Source organism: Salminus brasiliensis, chromosome 9 (assembly GCF_030463535.1).
Source record: "Salminus brasiliensis chromosome 9, fSalBra1.hap2, whole genome shotgun sequence".
Lineage (NCBI taxonomy): Eukaryota > Metazoa > Chordata > Actinopteri > Characiformes > Bryconidae > Salminus > Salminus brasiliensis.
In genome coordinates this window covers 31,070,510-31,091,712 of record NC_132886.1, presented here as the reverse complement: position 1 = coordinate 31,091,712, position 21,203 = coordinate 31,070,510, and the positions used below count along the sequence as shown (strand labels likewise).

The following is a 21,203-nucleotide window of genomic DNA, read 5'->3' as shown; positions in this document are numbered from 1 at the left end:
CATCTGTCTAAGCAGATCTGCAACCTCCATTCTTCCTCTCTCCCCTACCACCGGCTCTAAATGATATATGAAGTACCAGGGTGAGCTTCCTGGAGAGACAAATGCCAGTGACTCGCTCTGAAATGTCAAATATGTCAGAAGATCGCTGCTGCCTGGCGGAGATGGCAAAGGCTGAGTTGAACTGCCCAGAGGTGAAATGTCTCACCATGCCAAGAATGAGACCATGGGTAAGCTGTTTACAATCCGCAGGTTAATGTTCCCCTCACAGAAAAGGTCTCTGTCTCTGTGTAAAATGTAAAAAGTCACAGTATCCATGAAGACAACCAACAACCTCATGGCTAAAGAATTTCCCTCAAAGTTTCTGCATATTTCAATCGTAGAATAGTTAACACTTATAATTCAGATTGGCTCTTTGATTCATGAATCATGGCACATAAGAAGATTCTCATTGGTGAAGCATGGTGGGCTTGCCCAGCTAGGAAATCAAAGTCAATGAGAAAGCAGTTGTACACTACACTACGGAGCCCCACAGGTGACATCCCACATTATTAAAATGAAGTCATGACCACGACTTAGTAAGGTGTGGGAACAAGATCATTAAGTTGTGGCCATGACTTTGTAAAGCGTGGAAATGGGATTCTAAGTCATGGCCACAACTTAGTAAGATGAGACCTTACTAAGTAGTGGCCACGACTTAGTGATCTCGTTCCCACGCTTTCTAAGTAGTGGCCACCACTTAATGACCTTGTTGCCATGCCTTACTAAGTTAAGGCCACAAATTAAGTTTCATTTATGTGGAACGTCACCAACAGGGTTTCGTACTTCACCAACTAAAATCCATACTAAGACCTGAAGTGGTTGCAACCAAGACAAGACCAAAAATAAATTGGTTTTGAAGTTCATTTGAAATCTGATTCATTTAAAACAATTCAAAAGGAAAAGGGCTTTCATTTTTGCATTAGGCCGAGGGTCAGCCTTGTAATTTTATCAGCGAACAGACACAGGTTTTCATTCCAACCAAGCAAGAGTAGACCTCATATGACCAATTTGGTGCTTGAAGACTGATAAACAGATTAAACATTTGGAATGATGTGTGCAGTTGTCTTGGTTTCCCAGACCTCAACTTGACCTCCATTGTTCCTTTTAACTGCAGTTTCTCAATTACATTACGAACTGAAGAAGCGGCTCCCTGAAAATGCTATTTTCTTAAAGCCCTGTCCTGTGATGTGGGCATCAGTTATGTTAATTTCCAGAAGGGCCCATGGCTGCTGATTGTTGGGACAATATTTAAGTCAGACTGTTCATAAAGCTATGAAATTTGCATCGCCTGGCCTTCCCTTACAATTATTAACAATAACTGTAAACAAGCCATATCGCATAGACCTTGGTTAAAGTTAAAAGAGAGCACACATTTCTTCAGGTGCCCAAACTTTTGCATGTTGCTCTCTTTCTGTTTTTCCACTCTGATATTGCATAAAACTAAAAGAAATACACTGATGTTGCTTAATGATGGCCAGCAGTGCCCATAATTTTCGTGCCACTGTACACTGGAATTACTGTACTGTTCCTATGGTTTAATGGGTCATTGGAACCCAAGTTTAACTCCTATTGTGAAACTATAAGTCCTATATTGGAACCAATTTCCCTGTTTTAGAAGATAAGGAAAAACAGTCAACATTTTTACTGAAACACCATGACCCACCAAGCAGTGGTTAACCAAATGAATGGATTATTTATTTCTGGAAGGCACGTAAGTCAAATACATTAACTGGTTAATTACAGTTTATAGAATTGAAAAATTTAGTATGCTTTAAATTAAGTTAAATTAGTTATCAATTCACAGTACCAGACACATACAGAACACAATTAGCAGTCAGCTTTCCCTTATATGAACTTACAGAAGGTCAACTTATTAAACTTGTCAATCAGTAGTATTTATACAAATGTGGCGGTTTGTATGCCTGACTTTACAGCAGTTCCGTGATCATGTAAATTATTTAAGGGCAAAGTGAGAACACAATGCTGTCAGTGCTCCACTTGGAAGCGCTTTCTTGTTAGGGTCCCCTCGTGGCTGGTCATGCAGCTGGTCAAGAAGGTGTGGCACCTGCTGGAGTAGTCCTCGGGACAGTCTCTGAACAGGCTCACGTGGGCCGGGGTGATGAAGTCAAAGCTCTCCACGGACAGCCCTTTCTTCTGCAGTGCTCTAACCATCTGCTCCACATCTCGGTACCTGATCACCAGGTCCGCCCTGGAGTACAGGTACATCTGAGGCCAGGGCGCTGGCTTCTCCATCATGGCGTCATAGTGGTTCTTGTGGAAGTATTTGGTCAGAGGGTACAGGACAATCCTAAGCAGGACCACCATCACAGCGAACAGAGCAAGGAGGAAGCACCGCAGCAGAACGTTGACATTTGGACCCAGTGTGGTCTTGAGGGCGCGGAGGGCCCCTCTCACATTTTGGCTCCCTGGTGCGCTGTCCACGACCGTGCCCACCACGCACAAAGAGCTGAACTGCTTATGGCTTTGCAAGAGCTCTACCATGTAGCGGTAGAGCATGAAGCCACCATTGCTGAAGACGTGAAAGAAAACAGGGTTGTTCTCCACCTCATAGTCAAACAGTATCTCCAGCAGTTTGTGAGCAGTGCTTCTGAGCTCCTTGTAGCCAAACGATTCTGAGATGAACACAGTCTTGAGGGGTGCAGTGTAGCGCACGGTCACGCATCCCTGAAATGATAACAGAGGAAGAGCCAGACAGCTTTACTTTGCATTCATGTTCTGCACATAATCAGTTTCATCTGCATGTTTTTAACCTTTTACATACTGTATGATGCTCGATTAGGGATTGATTAAGGATTTGTTTCAGTGATTGGTGTGGGTGTGTATGGAGAGTAGTGTGTCTGGAGGATAAGGATAAGACAAAGTAAGATGTGAAAGAATATGATTTCATTGCATCTTACATATCTTATATGTAAACCTGACCTGCAGCTAGTTAATTAAGCCACAATGTTGTTCCTAATTGATCCCTAATCCCTGACAAAACATACATCATAAACTAAACTGGCATAACATAGGACTCATCCAGACATACTCAAAGCTCAGGACTCACCTGTGTGTTATAAATGGAGCTGTACTTTGATAGATGCTTGTCTCTACAGCCAGCCCAGCCTAAAAGAATAACAACTGGCTCCTTTGACCCAGGCCAGTATTTCTCTGCCAGAAGAGAAGAACAGGAGAAAACTGAAGGTAGCTTGGCAACACAGCAAGATAAACAAAGCAGCCCAAAATACTGCCGTCCTTTAACCACGGTAAATAGCTTCAATGTTCATTCAAACGCGCACAGTTCGGAGGAAATTGGCTGGTGATTTTCTAGTTCAGGTTAATCCCTTAACCCCTTAAACCAGCAACGACTAGCGACAATGTGACATACTCCGCCTCAGGTACCTGCCCCTCACCAGCTAAACAGACCAGCTAAACAGTTAAATAGCTAATAGCTAGCAACTCATTCAAGGCTTTAAAGACAAATATATTAGTTGAGCAAATTAATAAGGCTGACCAACAAGGCAGATGTACCAGAATTCAAGCAGTACTGGGAGCTATAGCTAGCTAATATGAACGCCACTGCAACACAATGGCATCTGTCTCCTGCAGACCGCTGATGAAAGGAGGCGTAACTGGCTAACGTTAGCTAGCCCGCTAATGCTAACACACAGCCGCCTTACCTGAAATCTGAGGCTCTGGAAAGACTATATTGTAGTCTATGCCATCATCTCCCATATTGAGATTTTATTATCGCTCCCGTCCGACTGCCATGAATATTGGTTTCAAAACGAGCCTCGGTTTGACTCCGACCTCTCCGGCTGGAAGAAAGCACAGCAAGGCGGAGCGAAAGCTTCCTCTCCACTTCCGGCTGACGCTTTCCCTTCAATAATAATAATAATAATAATACTAATAATAATAAGCACTTTCGTTTTTAGACTGAAGAAGAATTTTCTATCAACTAACTTTACTTACCTGATTATGTAGTTACATGTTTATGTTTATATGAAGGCAATCTATCTATTTACATATTTACTATTTATTATTAGTAGTAGTACGCGCTATATATTACTGGCAGTACTTTCTAGCTGCTGTTTTTGTTTATTTGTGGTCATTTATGTCAATATTCATGCCATGTATATTATTTGCTTTTTTGTTCATTTTGCATTTACATCCTATATTAAGTTTATATTGATTATGTACCTTTTATTTATCCAGGTGGTTTCCACCCCCATTGTGTTTTTACATGTAATTTTCCAGAATAAGAGTCTTCACATTTGCATGTATATTTACATTTAAGGCATTCAGCAGACACTCTTATCCAGAGCAATTTACAAAAGTGCTTCACTGTTTACTCAAAATATCCATAGCTAGTTTGTATCCGTTAGGATCCAAAAGATACCTCTAATCTTAGATACTACTACATACAAAAGTCAGTATGGAGACCACAGTACTCACGCCTACACTTTGCACAAGTACTCTTGAAAGAGATGGGTCTTCAGTCTGTGTGTGGAGACAGCAAGTCGTTCGACACCCAGGGGAAGTTCATTCCACCACTTTGGTGCCAGGACAGAGATGTAATAGTTAAGCTTGTTAATGTTGTTCTTTTGTTAGGAGTGCAGTGCCCATGACTCTATGCCACAGTGGCCTTAAAAGCTGTTTTTGTACTTCTTCCATTTTGGTGTTTGGGTAACTCCTGCACATACTTCTACTGCCTTCTTTTCAAACTGCTGTTAACACAACACACAAAGTTATGGGGTAAAGGTAAAGGCCATCCTGGGACTCCATGTCTGTGGCATGACCGGGGATCAATCCTGCCAACATCTGAGACGATGGTGTGCTCAGGAGCCCATAATACATTCTAGTTTGTAAAGTTAAAGAAAATTCCAGTCATATTTCTGGTATCATATAGGAACAAGAAGAGTCTTTGGACCAGCAGTAATGTGTTTAAATAGGCTTGGGTTAAGCAGTTTATTAGCAAGTGAAAATAACAAGAAAGTCTGCTACTCAAGTAGCAGTTTCATTCACTATTTTATTCATCTTAAAATATAGAGAAAACATCACACATGCAAAAGAAATTTGTTACATCTTCTGAAAAGAACATTTCATCTTTGAGTAGCACTTGAACCCCTGTTCTGGACATGGGTGAAGCCTATGTCTTGGACTGTAATAGTAATGTGATGTAATTAACCATTTAAAACCCTTATTTGTCTAGGTCTAAATTTAAGCATGGTCTGGGAAACCAGCCCTACAAATCTAATATAAATCTATACATCTTCAAAGAAAGTAACCATAACTTTAAAGTAGTGTTTACAAGATATACAAGACAAAACAAGTATTCACAGCTAAAATAAGTGCAAAGTTAGAAGAGACCTTTGGTTTGCACTGTACAGTTTATACAGAAAGTAAAAGTTTGAAGGAGTACCCAGACCAAAGCACTGCACCAGCATTCCTCTCTCTGTCAGTTACCAGACAGGAGGAAAGCTTTACCGTCTGAAAGTACACTTCCGTCTGACACATCTGGCTCCAGGGTAATGGAGGGCACCGGCATGCTGCCAACCTTTTCAGTCTGCCCCACTTTCTGCCCGCTGCCAGTGTTCGCACTGGCCTGCTGTGGAGGGATGGCAGTGTCTGTAGAAATCTCTGTAGATACCCTTCTGGCAAAAGGCAGGGAGTTGACACTTGAGCCATCTGCCTCACTCTCTGTCCAGCAAGAGTCAGTGTCCGAGGCGGAGGACAGTCGGGTCTTCCCCCAGCGGCCATTAGCTCGAGCAGCGTTGCCAATGCAGACACCCAGGGAGCACTGGCTGGTGAGGGTGGGCCGGCGAGATGAGGAGCCACTGCTAGAGCTGAAGGAGGAGCGCATGTCCTTCTCACCTACACATAGAATGACACGGAGAAGGGGAACGTAGCGGGCAATGGCCGCTCTGTATTTGGGGTGGGTGATGGCGTAAATGATGGGGTTGTGGATGGCCGAGGCTTTGGCGATCACTGCAGGTACAGAGTTCATATAAGGAGTGAGGTGATGGGCATATCCCGCAGTAGCAGTCAGAGCCACAATGGAATAAGGTGACCAGGATATCACAAAGAGCGAGATGACCAGGAGAGCCACCTTGGCCATCTTCCATTCACTTTTCATGCGCTCAAACATTTTGTGGGTCTCCCCGCAGTCCAGCTCCTTCACCTCTCTCCGAGCTGAACGGATGGCCTGGAATATGGCCAGGTAGCAGCCACCAATGATTCCCAGAGGGATAAAGAAGACAAAAATGAACAGTAGGATGGTGTAGGCACGTACCGATGGCGTGAAGGACATATAGTCCCAAGAGCATGAGGTCTGGAGACCCTCCGGGACGTAGGCACTCCAGCCAAAGAAGGGAGGTAAACTCCAGCCGAGAGCATAGAGCCAAACTAGAGCCAGCACTGCCCCTGCCCTGCTGCGGCTGACCCTGCCCAGCAGGGCAAGTGGTCGGGTTATGGCGAGGCAGCGGTCAGCAGCTATTGCCGTCAGGGTCATCATGGAGCAGATCCCGAACAAGCCACCACAGAAAGCATAGAGCTCACAGGCTTTCTCCCCAAACACCCAGCGTCTATGCAAGCTGGCCACAAAGAAGACCGGCGACTGTGTAAGGGACATAAAGAAGTCAGCCACAGCCAGGTTCACCACCAGAATGTTGCCCGGGGTGCGTAGGGAGCGGCTTCGGCAGAAGACATAGACAACCAGCGCATTTCCAATCACACCAGTGACACCCACCATCAGAATGACTGAGCCGATGATGTAGTGAGCGTGGTCCGGGACGTCCACAGTGGGGAAAGGGTGTGGAGGCTCATGATGATGGTGGTGGAAGTGGCTGTGGGTGGGCCCGTGGAAAGGCACATGCAGTATCTTGTAGTTGCGACTGCTTATGGAGTCCTTAAACCCGGCAGTGCAGTTGGACTCGCCAGGGTGGCAGAGATGCCCTCTTTGAGCTGAGTGGAGGCTCATGGCGTGAGTCTCAAACTTGCCAAAATATATCCAGTACAGTCAAAAAAATGTGAAGATCTAAAAGCAGTCTTTTATGCCAAAGGACCAAGAAACTTACAACAAACTTCTACCACATTGCTAGATGTGAGATGTAGGCAGTGCCCTGCCTCTATCTATCTGGACATAACTGTGCCCAACATTAGCTTTTTATAAGTACATTGATCAATCCATTTAGGACATCATTGATCCACTGTTGTCTGGCTTACATCTGAGACTCTCACTATCAATGGGGATCTAAAATAGCAGATGACAGAAAGATATGCCCGCCCAAACAGACCATTAGTGACCCCATCTGTTGACTTCCCTATAACATTCAGTTGGAGTTGAAGCCCTGCCAAGCTTTCCCTAAAAAGCTCAAGTAGGTCAGCTGGTAAAGGGCTGAGAGTGGGCCGGGCCAAAAAGGGGCCACCAGGAGAAAAAGTGGGCCATGTCAAGCTATAGATTTTTGGGAGTCATTAACTGACTAAATGTCACTACTCTTTGTAATCAGGGTAACATGGACATGGTCCAGGAGTGGTGCGCATGGAAAAACCACACCTTTGTGACCCAAAATTAAGCCAAATGGATCATCTGAGTGGCTGCAATGAGCCAAATCAATTGGTGCAGGGTGTAAAATGTAGAGAGTTCCGATAATTAACATCCTTCACCCTGGAAAAGCGCTCGGTGACCTGAAAGGTTACCACACACTGCCTGCCCCACCTAAGCGACTTCTAATCTGCCTCACGCAGGACCCTAAACAATGACACTGGACAATTTGGTTTTGTGCTAGTGACATTTACTGTTTATTGATCTCTAATCATATTCTAATGTACAATAATTCACTGTGAGCAGTGAGTTTTATTTGGCACCACCTAATTATAAAGCTATTTTGCAATGCTTACAATCACGGTACAAATGTACAGTGCTGTAACCCTACCAGATGGTCATAGAAATAGGAGGTTGTGAAGTCTGTAGTTAAAATACAGCACAAATATATTTAATTTACTATCCCAAACTACTTGTGAGCATGGGAAAAAATATCTGAGACTCAAAACTGTTGAATGGGGAATCAGACAGTAAAGTTGTAACCATTTAGAGTAATTAGGTTCTGTGAGGTAGCTTTTACAGGCTTTAAAAATGTCTGGTTCTTATCAGCACTGCTGGGAACAATTCTGAGTTGGTTCCTCTTTAATGGAGCATTTCACATCAAACCACTGCCTTTTAAGCACTGGTTTTAAAGTTACATGGTTATACCATGATTTGGTTTCGGGTGAAATTAGGATCAATACAGACACTGTACATTTTTTTTTTGAGATAAAACACTTCTGTAAAATCCTGAGTTAGTATTCTCCTCTTCATTATTAAAAGCAATGTGAGAAACAAGAAATCTGTCTTTTTTTTTTTTTTTTTAAGAATACCACTTTATGCTACAGCACAGCCCGTCACTCCAGAATGTCTGTCTCACAAACCTCTAACTGCAAGAAGGACAAGTTGATAATGCAGTTTTGTGGTTTAGTGGCAGCATGATTTGGCTCCTGAAGCCCAGTGTCAGCCAAGTTCAAAGTTGCAGTTTCTGCATTACAATTGAGTCCACCATCCTGTTTTATATGAGTCCTTGTCAGCACCTGGGAGCTGTGTGTTGAGGAAAAACAAGCAAGGAAAAAAAAATGCCTGTTACTTTCAAAATAAATCCTAACCTCAAGTCCAGTACTAGCCTCACACATACTCTCAATTCACTTAGCACTGCTGATTGTTCTAAATGGATGATCAGTATCTTACCTTCTCCTTGCAGAATGCACAGAAAGTTGTTTCTCACTTTCCTTTTCCTTTAAATACGCATCATAAAGTATAGTTTCAGTGTTGGCCAAGCAGAATCCATTAGACCTCCATACATCTGCGAAGCAAATTACAAAATATGACAAATTTACGTGGTTAAAATGTACGTGGTTGAAATTTACGTGGTTGAAATTGTCATAATAAAACGTAAAGCGCTCTTCAAGCAGCCACATGTAGACAAACCTGCCACTGTGACGGGACTCTGAAAGAAGGGTTGAACTGAGTCAAGGGAGGCAGTCTGGACAAATGTGAGAGCTGCCTCAGACTGGGAATACTGGGAAATGAAAAAAAAGCACATGAATGAACTTACATTTTGCATTAACGTAGAGTAAACGGTGTGAGAAGATAGGTGAAGCTATGTCTGCGGTTGTGTGTGTGTGAGTGTGTTCTTTGAACCATTTACAAAGTTCTCCTTGAGGAAGTCCATTATTTACAATTACCATTTAATACCTAGTTTATCTAATCAGTCCTTCATTAAAGTAAATCAGGTGAGCTGCTGGTGGAACTGAACAAATACACATAGTGGCTGACGTTTAGCAACCCAACCCTGTTTTCTTCTTACAAACACATTATACGTTATTGACGAACAACACATTCTGACTACAGACTACTACTGTTTTTATGTTAGTTTGTGACCTTCAGCTGGAAAAAGAACTCTATAGTATACGTCTCAGAGCTTTATACCTACCTAGCCCCCGTCTGGCATGGGTTCATGCTCTACTTCTCTACAGGTACTAGACAAGCTGTGTGTGTGAGCATTTATACATCTGTGTCAGCGGTCAGTCCAAACGTACAATGTGTCTGAATGCATTTATTAGAAGGGTTACCCACAAACATTTGGACATATAGTGTAGTTTGCACCTTGTCTTTCCATCCTTCCCTTAATTTTAACAACATGCTCAGATCACCACAACAAAGCATCACCACAACATATCGGTCATTAATGCCATTTATATATCAAAATACATAAACAGAAGTGCATGTACTGTTTAATGTTTTATTTGCACTTATTCTAATATTTTAAAGTGAAAAAACGCTCACTGCCCAGATAAATAGTGTTAAAGCAATTTTCATGACTACTAGGTGACAATTTTAGGACTTTTGCACAGTAGTGTAAATGAACATACAAATAAATTTAATTATATATAAATATAATTAAACTAATCGATTTGATCAGTGATTGCATGTCCACACACACACACACACACACACACACATATATATATATCATATTTATTGCACATTTTAGGCATAATTCCTGTTTTTGAATTGAATATACTAGGGAGGATAATGTATAATAATACATATTTTTTTACATTTATTATTATTTATTTTTTTATTTGCAGTATGTAAAATTAGGGAAACAGTCATTATACTTTACAATGTGCAGAGATCTGTAGAAGATGTGAATGTATGTTCGTCTTCTTCTTTATTATTATTTATTAGGGCGCAGATTCATACCTGATGAGACATGCTGATTATATTCTTCAGTATTTGTTCCACTTCTTCCAGCCTGTTTTCTAAGACGGTGTTTCTCTCAGACTCTCTTATCCACTGAAGTGCTGACAATAAAGCAAAGAGAAGTCAAATCCGTTTTAAACTTAAGACGCAAGGCAAAGGCTGCCCTGCAATCCGATACCAAGTCTGCGCAGAAACTTCTAGCTATAAACACAAACTCAAACTAAAGCAAGATTACCTGCCAGCACCGAGGCTTCAGCCGTCCCCACATCCTCCGAGAGTGATCTTGTTAACTCAGTCCACAGTCTCTGAATATCTGAACGTCTTCCTCCACAGTGTCCCTGAACCTCGAACAGCTCCTCTTCGTGCTCCTCCTGCTGCTCCTCCTGCTGCTCTTCTTGCAGGCAGCTTCTGTCCATCTCCCTTATCCAGGCGGCCTCTTCTCCTCCACTAACACTCGGGTTTGTCTGACTGGAAAAATAAAACGTCTGTTATGTCCAGTGAGGACAAAGCAAACCGCTAACGAATACAACCCCCAGTCTATAATAATAAGAGCTATAATCACCTCAAAACACAGCCGATGCGATCACAGCACTGTAGCGCTTAGCTTGCTTTGTGCTAACGTGACTGGATTGCTGAAGAAAAAAGCAACGAAAAAAGCGGTCACTGCTTCGCTTCTTTCAGATGAAGGCAGATTTATTTGCATTCCCTTTAGACTCCCTGGCAGTTAGCTGTGTTAATTATGTATGAACTACAATAGACTGCTGGACAGATTGCTAGGAGCTACAGTATACAGTGCCTACCCCTATAAATGAAGCACAGTGTAAATCTTGGGTGACTTCAGCTTGGAAACCCTCCAATATTTCCCTCCTTTTCTGTTAGTAATGTGAATCAGTAAGACCCCAGAGGTAGGATAATCCCATTTCAATTGGATTGGTGTTGGAATTTGTTTTTCCTTCTAAGCGATACCCATTGGAAAAGCTATTATCAACCACACACCATAGTATAGTGTACACCCAACAGCCCACCAAATACACTGTATACTTCAGTGTAATAATAATAATAATAATAATAATTCAGCGTACATCAAGAGTGACTGTATATCAGAGCGTGATAACCAACAGCCCACCGATTTCATAGGATGTGTGAGACCTGCCCAAGATTTTGGGCCCCATGACAAGATGCACTCTGCCCCACAACTCTTAGAATACTTCATTCAAAGCCCTTAGAATTGTCCTAATACCCCCACCTACATAATGTGCCCCTGCTGATAATCAATAGCCCACCAAGTGCACTATATAATATAGTGCAATTCATGATAAGTTAAGTCTAAGTTCAGTCCATATTCGAGAGCTACAGCCGTTAGCTCATGGAATAACTTCCATAATGTCCATATTCACACTCCCTTGACTGACCTAAGTGGTGTATGTATTAAAAACAATCAGTTAAATTATTATTATTATTATTATTACAAAAGGCAGCCAGTACATTCCATTCCACACATTGCAACTGATGTAAAACATCATTACATAACTCATGTAAAACATTAGATTTGACATTTATAGTATAAAATCACAGTGAAAACCAAAACAAAGTTCAAGTCCAACACAAAAGCATACAATTCCATGTTATGTAGAGGTACGTGGTCTTTTGGAAGAGCCGTTGCGACTTCTCGGACCCAGTGCGGAAGACTGTTCTGTGCTGTGGTGTTTATGCGTGTGTCGCAACAACAGCTGCCGGTCTGGCGTGGAGTACTGGCACAGAGGACAGGGGAAGGATTCTCCTGTGTGATGTCTTCTGCAGTGAAGGTCCAAGCTTTTCTTCTGGATGCTGGTGAGGAAGGAGCGCCATTCTCGGTTAGTTCAATACGTGCAGCCACATCTGCATGTGTAGTACACGTTGCGATACAACATACACAGTGTATTTTTCAAGTGTGTGTTTACCAGCTGTAGGGGCAGTACTGGCAGCGGTAAGGCTTCTCTTGCGTGTGTGTCCGCAAGTGCCGTCGCAGAGAGCTCCCATCGATGGAGGCGTAGGAACACTGGGGACACTTGTAAGGCTTCTCACCTACAGCGCAGAGCAGGGCAGAAAAATAGTTTTCTGAAATTCTCCTTCTAAGGCACTCAGATGTCATGGCAACCCTGGCATGGGAACCCGTTCTTCCAAAAGCGCCTCCATTAGGCTCTAAATATCTACGGCACTATGACAGTGAGATGCATAGCTGTGGTCCTGTCGAACACTTCCATGCTGTTGCCACAGCTCATGCAGAGACTGTGTGAAAAGTCTCCTAATAGCCCCATCACGGCCACAATTTATTCGCCTGGTGGAAGGGGACGAAAAAGTGGTTGACGAGGTGTCACCATCATCCTGCACCAAGTGCTATCCTTACTCATGTGTACCTCCAAAGCATGTAAACAAGTGGATCTGCAGCTGAGGGGAACTGCATGTAAAATTAAATATATAATGATATTTCTTCCCTTTTAGAGTCAGACGTTTAAAAGTAATCCAAGCCAAAGTGGACGGTGTAAAATCACCTTTTCCAATTTGGCCTGTATACTGCTGTCATTTGTATTGTGGCACTACCACCATAACAACATTTATTATGCTTAAAAAATTTTATTGTGCCATCTAGGCTGTCATTCAAAAGCCCAATTAAGAATGGTCTACAGGACCTGCAGTAGCTCATATTGGTTATCTTCTCTCTACAAAATAATGAGCACTAAAGTTTCAATATGACAACCTGACTTTAAATTGTCAATGTTTTGAAAATATCCTGACTTTAAATCAACTGAGTGTTTTTACACATTTACAAAGCATTTAGGGTATAAACAGAAACTACTGAGGACTATCACTGCGGTGATATGGTGCATTATCATGCTGGAAGTAGCCGTTAGAAGATGGATAAATTGTGGCCATGACGAGATGCACATGATCAGCAAAGTACTCAAAACGTCTGTGGCATTCAAGCAAAGACTGATTAACAGGACTGGGCAGTACAAAAATACATGTACAGCACTGCATAATCAGGAATCTGTTACAAAAATCTGTTACAGTGAAAAAGTGAGTAATTAGGGTGATTACTCTCTAGAATTACATTACATTACAGCAGGAGTGTTGAACAACCGGCCCGATAAAGGCTCTAATCCGCCATGCCAAATAAATTATGAATCCATATTCTCAACAGCAAGAATATGGATTGTATATATTATAGTTATTATATATTATAGTTCAGCCACTTATTAAAATAAAACACACTTTCCTAAACCGTACAGACACTGTCCTATAGGCATGAACAGGGAGGAGGTAAGCGTGTGACTTCTCTTCAACAGTTAGACCAGAGTTCGGCTCCAGCTCATTAATCCGGAAAATGTTTTTACTGCAAGTCATAAACTGATATCACTACACTCGTTCACAGTTTATACTCCACAGTGTGTGGAAATTATTAAATGTCCATCACAGTACTTTTTATAGTGCTATCTCACCTAGATGTTCTCCAGAAATGTTACCTAGCACAGTTTAAAGCTTTGTGTGAATCTGCAGGGCTAAAGCAAACACTAAACACTGACACTGTTTATGATTTATTGGAACATGGTTTTATGTTACAGCCCTGACAGAAGCTGAACGTAGAGCTGAAAGTTAGTTCATTAAGTCAGAGAAAAATGTAATTTGTCAGTCACTGTTCCACTAGCAGCTTTAGCCATGATGTAATTCTCTATTAGCAATCTAAGATCATCTATATGGTATGTCTACTGCATCCCATAAAAATGTGTAGTGTAAAGAACCTTTAAAATGGTCTTCTTCAAAAAAAAGATTCTTCACACACGTTAATATTAAAATGGTTCTTCTTTGGTATCACTCTTCTGTAGCACCTTTATTTTAAGAGTGTGTATTAGACAGGAGATTTGTTTCATGTTTTCTTCTTTATTTCTTTCTAATTAAACCATAAAACTGATCCCAAAAAATCAACAGTTCTAAAAATACTCAATCCAGCCTATTTAATATGAATCTCACTATGCTCAAAATCACTGAGATCACATTTGTCCCCATTTTGATGGTTGATGTGAACATTATCTGAAGCTGCTGTCCCCTATATGCATGATTTCATGCACTGCACTGCTGCAACACGACTGGCTGGTTTGATAATTGCATGAATGTGAGTCTTCTCTGCTTTCAACAGCTGATCCTACTATCCAATGCTGGCCAAGGGTGAACTTGGTGTGTTACCACAGGACAAAATTACAACAAGGGTACACTGAGACAATGACTGAGAACCACTGGTATAATTATCATTTGTAGGGGAGTGGTGCTGTACCTGTATGGACGCGCAGGTGCTGGATGAGTGATGCCTTTAGTCTTGTGGAGTAGTGGCAGTGAGGGCACTCGAACGGCTTATCCCCCTGGTGGATGCCCATGTGTCGACGCATAGTCAGCTTACTAGTAAACTTCCTGCGACAAAATTCAACAGGATATATATAAGACACTCAGACCTACTGTGTAACTAACTGACGTTTAAACTAAGTTGCTAAATCACTCACTCACTCACTAATACCTTAGATTCTCCACAAGGGGGTGCTATTAGTACTCTGATGTTTTGAATCAGTGACACCATGTGACGCATTTTGGGTAACTGCTCAGTAACTGAATTGAGTAATTGAATTGACATGCTGCATACATTATCTAGATGACTATAAACACTGTGGTGAAATCAGCCTGCATTTGCTAACACGCTCACTCACTGAATAAAGCTGAAGATTCTCCATGAGGTAGTGCTATTAGTGCTCAAATAGTCTTTGAAGCTTCCCACATATATATCTTTAAACCTTACAAACAAAATCTGGTTCACACCTCCAGTCATCACACTGCTCTGAATAACTGTTTACATTTTAATCACTGAACTACTTCAAAAAGAAAAACAATTTCTGAAATGACACTGGAATTTATTAAGCAGAAAACATGGCATTTAGAAAACAGACGTCAGCACTATCTATCAAATACCATATATTATACGTTTATAAAAAAAAGTGTGCTATATAATAAGAAACTGAATCTCAGGAAACACCAGTTGTAACTCACCTATCACAGAGGGTGCAGCAGAACTCTTTCCTTTTAGGGACTTTGACTCCTTCAACCCTCATCTCAGTGTGTCTCACACCATCTTTCTTTCCCACCTTGTTCTTTCTTCCCTCAACTTTGTGTTTTAGTTTTCCACTCCCTGCCCGGCACCATGGCTCTGGCTGCACCCCTCTGAGGCATTTTGGGGAACTGCTTGGCGATTGCGTGTCAAGATTTAGAGGCCCTCTGTAAAGAAAGAAAAATAAGAGAAGGATGCAAATTTTTAATTACACAGGGTACTGTAAACAGAACAGTGGAATCAATGTTCAAACATCCGTTTTTTTTACTAGCAAATAACAGCCAGTGAAATATTACAGGAAGACGACAAAATCAACAAAACAACTGGGCCCACAGACATAGGCCCCAGCCCATCCTCTTCCTCTATACTCTAATCACCCACTACATCTCAAGCTCTATCAGGTAAGCACCACCCTTCCTATGCAGCTGTGGCAGTTTATGATCTAATCAGCAGCATTTGCTATCCTTAAGCAGTTAGCTTTTTGGAGTAAAATAATGCACAAAAAATAACAAGATCCTACACCTAACACTTATGGTTGCTGTGTCCGTTTATGTTCCAATCAGCAACACTTTCATGAAACATTTAGCTGATTGGAGTAAGTTAATACACAAAAACCTAATCACCCACTACATCTCAAGCTCTATCAGGTAAACACCTCCCTTCCTATGTTGCTGTGGCTGTTCCACCGGGGCTGACAAGATCTTACACCTACTATTTAAGGCCTGGCATCTCAGACCCAGTCAAAAATATGTACCATATCTGATTATAATAAGTTCTCAAAAAATGTCTAATTTTTAAATTATATTCCATTTAGTCAACATCACTTGCTACAGGGGCTTTCCAGAGAAACTACTTATAGTAAGTGAACGGGTTACTTATAGTAATTGGAAATTTCAGTTAAAAGAGTGAAAGTAAAATTATTCACATTTATATTTTCCCACCCCTGATTTGATCTGTGCAGTCATAAAGGTAGTAAGCAGACTTTTCTATTGTCAGAGAGGTCATGGAAACCACACAACTCTGGTATGAACACTAGGGGAATATAAGTCTATAGTGTGCTCTGTTACACAATACTTTCACATATCTACTAAAATAAAAAAAACACACTTTCAGCATTAGCATTAGTTTCTCTACGTGAACAACTTACTCATGGTAGGACGTCTGTTGGTCTGTATCTGCCTCGTTCTGTGTGTGTTGATTGAGGATGTGCTTGTGTATCTTCTTCCATGACTTTTCTACAATGTTGTCAAGGGAAACGGAGTGTCAGATATTGATACAATTCAGCAGTAGAAGTCTTATATGGTACACCTTTTATACAAAATATACAAAATGCAATATTTACATTTTTAACATGAATTTTAGCTTTAGTTTGGTTGGTTTAATGACAGCCTGACTCCATAGATTTGTGTAAAAGCCTCAGAAGAGTTCAGCAAATTCCCCTGAGAATCATTTGACAGCACAAGATCAAATGGATAAGATTAGCATGAGATAAAAAAAATCCCAACTTTGCATACAGAGCATTCACATGGTCACAAATGTGTCTATGTCTGATTAGTGACCTAGAAATCAATCTTGATTCGTTTCTCTTTAACCTTACTTATTAAATCAGATGTTTCTCTGTTTTTTCACATTTCTAAAGCTGTTTATTTTCAGGTTTAATTACAAAAATAATGTCAGAGTATGTTCTCAGGCATTTTGAACCTCATAATAAGAAGATAATTTGTCTGTAATAAATTAAAGGAACTTAAGCAACTGACATAAAAGTAGGTTTTACCAGTGAAGTCACAGAACAAGCACTTAAAGCCTCCTTGAAAGTGGCAGCGCTGATGAATCTCCCACTCTCTCTCTGAATGGCACCACTCGAGGCACTGGGGACACTGCGCCAAAGGAGAAGACTTTGTCCCTGTTCGATTGCGGCGGCCATGCCTCTTCTGGTGAGCGTCACGGGAGTCCGCTCTCCTGAATGTTCTGGCGCAGACAGCACACTTGTGAGGTCTGGAGCTCCTCCTTCTCCCATGGCCTATCCAGTGGCGCTCCATATTCACCCACTCCGCTGTGACCCAACCACAGCGCGGACATTTATAGCCCTGCTCTCCGTCATGGCACTTCAGGTGGACCTCCAGCAGGCTGTGGCTGCCCATGTTCGCCTGGGAACAAAGATGTAAAACAACAATTTGCTTTTATCATTAATCTTCGGGAAACATTTGATTCAACTGTAATTCAATGTGCCAAATACACAAGTGCAAGTAGAGAAACTATGTATAGCGAAAAGTAAGACACTGACTTTGAAAAGTAGCAGTACGACTGGAATTATGTTGCGTTTACACTGACTCCATATTTTTTTTCTAAATCTCTTTTCTGATTATAGGCAAGGCAATGAAACATGAGAGCATCAAAAAAATCAGATTGTTGTTATAATGGATATAAACACCTTATACACTGCTCAAAATAATAAAGGGAACACTTAAACAACACAATATAACTCCAAGTAAATCAAACTTCTGTGAAATCAAACTGTCCACTTAAGAAGCAACACTGATTGACAACCAATTTCACATGCTGTTGTGCAAACAGAATAGACAACAGGTGGAAATTATGGGCAAGTAGCAAGACACACTCAATAAAGGAGTGGTTCTGCAGGTGGGGACCACACACTACTTCTCAGTACCTATGCTGTCTGGCTGATGTTTTGATTACTTTTGAATGTTGGTGGTGCTTTCACACTCGTGGTAGCATGAGACGGACTCTACAACCCAAACAAGTGACTCAGGTAGTGCAGCTCATCCAGGATGGCACATCAATGCAAGCTGTGGCAAGAAGGTTTGCTGTGTCTGTCAGTACACCAGGAGACGTGGCCATAGGAGGGCAACAACCCAGCAGCAGGACCGCTACCTCCGCCTTTGTGCAAGGAGGAACAGGAGGAGCACTGCCAGAGCCCTGCAAAATGACCTCCAGCAGGCCACAAATGTGCATGTGTCTGCACAAACGGTTAGAAACCGACTCCATGAGGATGGTATGAGGGCCCGACGTCCACAGATGGGGGTTGTGCTCACAGCCCAACACCGTGCAGGACGCTTGGCATTTGCTAGAGAACACCAGGATTGGCAAATTCGCCACTGGCGCCCTGTGCTCTTCACAGATGAAAGCAGGTTCACACTGAGCACATGTGACAGACGTGACAGGGTCTGGAGACGCTGTGGAGAGCGATCTGCTGCCTGCAACATCCTTCAGCATGACCGGTTTGGCAGTGGGTCAGTAATGGTGTGGGGTGGCATTTCTTTGGAGGGCTGCACATCTCGCAATGTGCTCGCCAGAGGTAGCCTGACTGCCATTAGGTACCGAGATGAGATCCTCAGACCCCTTGTGAGACCATATGCTGGTGCGGTTGGCCCTGGGTTCCTCCTAATGCAGGACAATGCTAGACCTCATGTGGCTGGAGTGTGTCAGCAGTTCCTGCAAGATGAAGGCATTGAAGCTATGGACTGGCCTGCCCGTTCCCCAGACCTGAATCCGATTGAGTACATCTGGCACTTCATGTCTCGCTCCATCCACCAACATCACGTTGCACCACAGACTGTCCAGGAGCTGGCGGATGCTTTAGTCCGCCATCTCATCAGGAGCATGCCCAGGCGTTGTAGGGAGGTCATACAGGCACGTGGAGGCCACACACAATACTGACCCTCATTTTGACTTGTTTTAAGGACATTACATTAAAGTTGGATCAGCCTGTAGTGTGTTTTTCCACTTTAATTTTGTGTGTGACTCCAGGCCTCCATTGGTAAATAAACTTTTCAATGATTTTTTTTTTTTTGTTCTCAGCACATTCAACTTTGTACAGAACAAAGTATTCAATGAGAATTTCATTCAGCTCTAGGAGGTGTTATTTGAGTGTTCCCTTTATTTTTTTGAGCAGTGTATTTACACCCTACCTGGCAGAGGATGCAAGACAATCCTCCGTCCTCCTCGCCCTGCTTCTGCATTTCAGCTGTGGTCAGCAGGGGCTGTTTGTCTTCTGCCAACGCATCAGAGGCATCCTGTTCTCCAGTGGTCAGAGCCATCCTGTTGACTAAAGGTGCGGGCTGAGTGGGGCACTTAGTGCTGGAGATTCTGCACAGTCCTAGGGTCATTAAATGAGCTGATTGGGCCATCTCTTCATCCTGGTCTTCTGTACAGGCCATCCTAGTTGAAAGGGGTCCAGGCAGGCCATCTCTGGTGTCCTCCAGCTGAAACACAGCCTCCTCCTCACTGCTCTCACCATGCCGGTCTTCCTCAAACAGAGTGCTCACCTTTACAAAAAAACATCAGAGTGCTTTTCAATGCAACTGCTTAAAACAAAGTGCCACTTTCAAACATTTGCCACAACTCACCTCACACGTCTGGGCCACATGAAGGTTGCCGTCAGAGTTAGAGCTCAGGCCCATGTCGCACGGTGGGCTGATGTTCTGTAGCATTCCATACATGGGGAGAAGAAAAGACATGCGTTCCATGTCCATCTGGTCCTCCTCGCTGTTCTTTGAGTCTGAATGGAGGTCGTAAGGAGAGCCACTTGGGTCCAGCTCATCTTCTTCATCCACCCTCATGCCCACGGTCAAGCTCTCCTCGTCCTCCTTTTCCAGGCATGAGAGATGGGGGCACGGTGGCGGCGAATGTCTCTCGGACACATGTCTGCTGATTCTGGCTTTCTGGCTGCTGGTGAACTGGCATACCCGACACCGGAACACCTCCACTAGGAAGACCTCCACCAAGGTGGACAAGTGAGCTTCGATACCCTTGGCTGAGCTGCAGTAAAGGTGTGACTTGATGCTGTCCTCTGCAAGTTGCAGAGTTACAGGTGGGATGTCTTGGTAAGCATCTTTAATTCCACCCATCATGTGGACTCTTGATGAAAGGAGAGAACCGACACACTGTTAAAAACACAAGACAGCTAATGTAAGTTGAATTTTCATATTTAAGATTAATCAAGACTGACAAGTATTATATTGCATTATATGCAGGTTCTTGGAAACAGTTTGGATACAGTTATCAAATTAACAAACCTAATTTACCCCATCATCATATTTTCATGATTTTTTTTTTCTGCCCACCTGTAGCCAATATTCAGCCCCAAACATCCCTCACCACACTCCTCAACTTAACACAGTCCACCCTTCACTAGATCAGCCGTGTGGCACCTTGCATTTTCATACTGGAATATGAAATGATTTTTTCTGATTATTCACCAGTGGAAGAGGCAGATTTCAGCTGCTAAACATTGGGACAGTGTGGGACATTTTACAGAGAAAGCGACCGGCAGTGGTAAAAAAAAAAAAACACACACAGTACACGAGAACTACGAGATGTAGCTAGTGTTAGCTAACTTTTTCAGACATGCACAAAACTGCAAAGCCCACTGAAAGCAAATGATCAAACGTCCCTGTTTAATAGAGGTGAATTTAACGTGATCAGAAAGTCTTAGTATCAAGTCACTCAGCATTCGGCTAGCAGGCTGGTCACTGGAGACCAACATAAACAAAACGCGGCTCACGGATTATTACAAATTATGCTAATGTTATTTATTATAACACCAACGTTACCTTAGGTTCATTATTAAACCATGGAGTAAAATACAATATATAAAAACACTAGCTACAACATTACTTCTTATCGATGTGGAAAGCTTCAGGCTAACGTAGCGCTACGTGTTGTTGCCACGGTTGTTGTTGTTGTTGAGGGACGAAGGAAAATTCTCAGCGAAATCCCGAA

General features: G+C 42.4%; 3 protein-coding genes across 6 annotated transcripts; all 3 read right to left on the bottom strand.

The window, feature by feature from the left end:
* Window positions 1–1,706: 1,706 nt before the first annotated feature.
* On the bottom strand, window positions 1,707–3,894 carry tmem53 (transmembrane protein 53). The gene is made up of 3 exons (XM_072688214.1): window positions 3,720–3,894; window positions 3,107–3,210; window positions 1,707–2,724 (listed from the first exon to the last, which is right to left on the bottom strand). Exons 1-3 carry the CDS (start codon window positions 3,772–3,774, stop codon window positions 2,026–2,028), a joined length of 858 nt encoding a protein of 285 aa, XP_072544315.1. The 5' UTR covers window positions 3,775–3,894; the 3' UTR covers window positions 1,707–2,025.
* Window positions 3,895–4,978: 1,084 nt separating this feature from the next.
* opn4.1 (opsin 4.1) lies at window positions 4,979–8,467 on the bottom strand. Its single transcript, XM_072688209.1, has one exon. It carries the CDS (start codon window positions 7,016–7,018, stop codon window positions 5,498–5,500), a length of 1,521 nt encoding a protein of 506 aa, XP_072544310.1. The 5' UTR covers window positions 7,019–8,467; the 3' UTR covers window positions 4,979–5,497.
* Window positions 8,468–10,780: 2,313 nt separating this feature from the next.
* Window positions 10,781–21,165, bottom strand: LOC140562500 (zinc finger protein 335). 4 transcript variants are annotated; one of them, XM_072688207.1, is made up of 11 exons: window positions 21,099–21,165; window positions 19,829–20,339; window positions 19,391–19,747; window positions 17,236–17,608; window positions 16,609–16,696; window positions 15,404–15,628; window positions 14,643–14,776; window positions 12,274–12,397; window positions 11,950–12,160; window positions 10,896–10,965; window positions 10,781–10,801 (listed from the first exon to the last, which is right to left on the bottom strand). In XM_072688207.1, exons 2-9 carry the CDS (start codon window positions 20,330–20,332, stop codon window positions 11,959–11,961), a joined length of 2,007 nt encoding a protein of 668 aa, XP_072544308.1. In that variant the 5' UTR covers window positions 20,333–20,339; window positions 21,099–21,165; the 3' UTR covers window positions 10,781–10,801; window positions 10,896–10,965; window positions 11,950–11,958. The 4 variants fall into 4 exon arrangements, with proteins under 4 accessions (XP_072544308.1, XP_072544307.1, XP_072544306.1 ...); XM_072688206.1 differs by having other exon boundaries at window positions 19,829–20,365; window positions 21,035–21,157; XM_072688205.1 differs by having other exon boundaries at window positions 21,035–21,157.
* Window positions 21,166–21,203: the final 38 nt, after the last annotated feature.

Coding starts and splice junctions, on each gene's coding strand:
- tmem53 (XM_072688214.1), bottom strand. CDS start 3,774: ATGGGAGATGATGGCATAGACTACAATATAGTCTTTCCAGAGCCTCAG. Junction 3,211..3,719: donor TCCAGAGCCTCAGATTTCAG/GTAAGGCGGCTG, acceptor CTCTTCTGGCAG/AGAAATACTGGCCTGGGTCA. Junction 2,725..3,106: donor GCTCCATTTATAACACACAG/GTGAGTCCTGAG, acceptor TTATCATTTCAG/GGATGCGTGACCGTGCGCTA.
- opn4.1 (XM_072688209.1), bottom strand. CDS start 7,018: ATGAGCCTCCACTCAGCTCAAAGAGGGCATCTCTGCCACCCTGGCGAG.
- LOC140562500 (XM_072688205.1), bottom strand. Junction 16,697..17,235: donor CTTGTTCTGTGACTTCACTG/GTAAAACCTACT, acceptor ACAACATTGTAG/AAAAGTCATGGAAGAAGATA. Junction 14,777..15,403: donor TGCTGCACCCTCTGTGATAG/GTGAGTTACAAC, acceptor ATTTTGTCGCAG/GAAGTTTACTAGTAAGCTGA.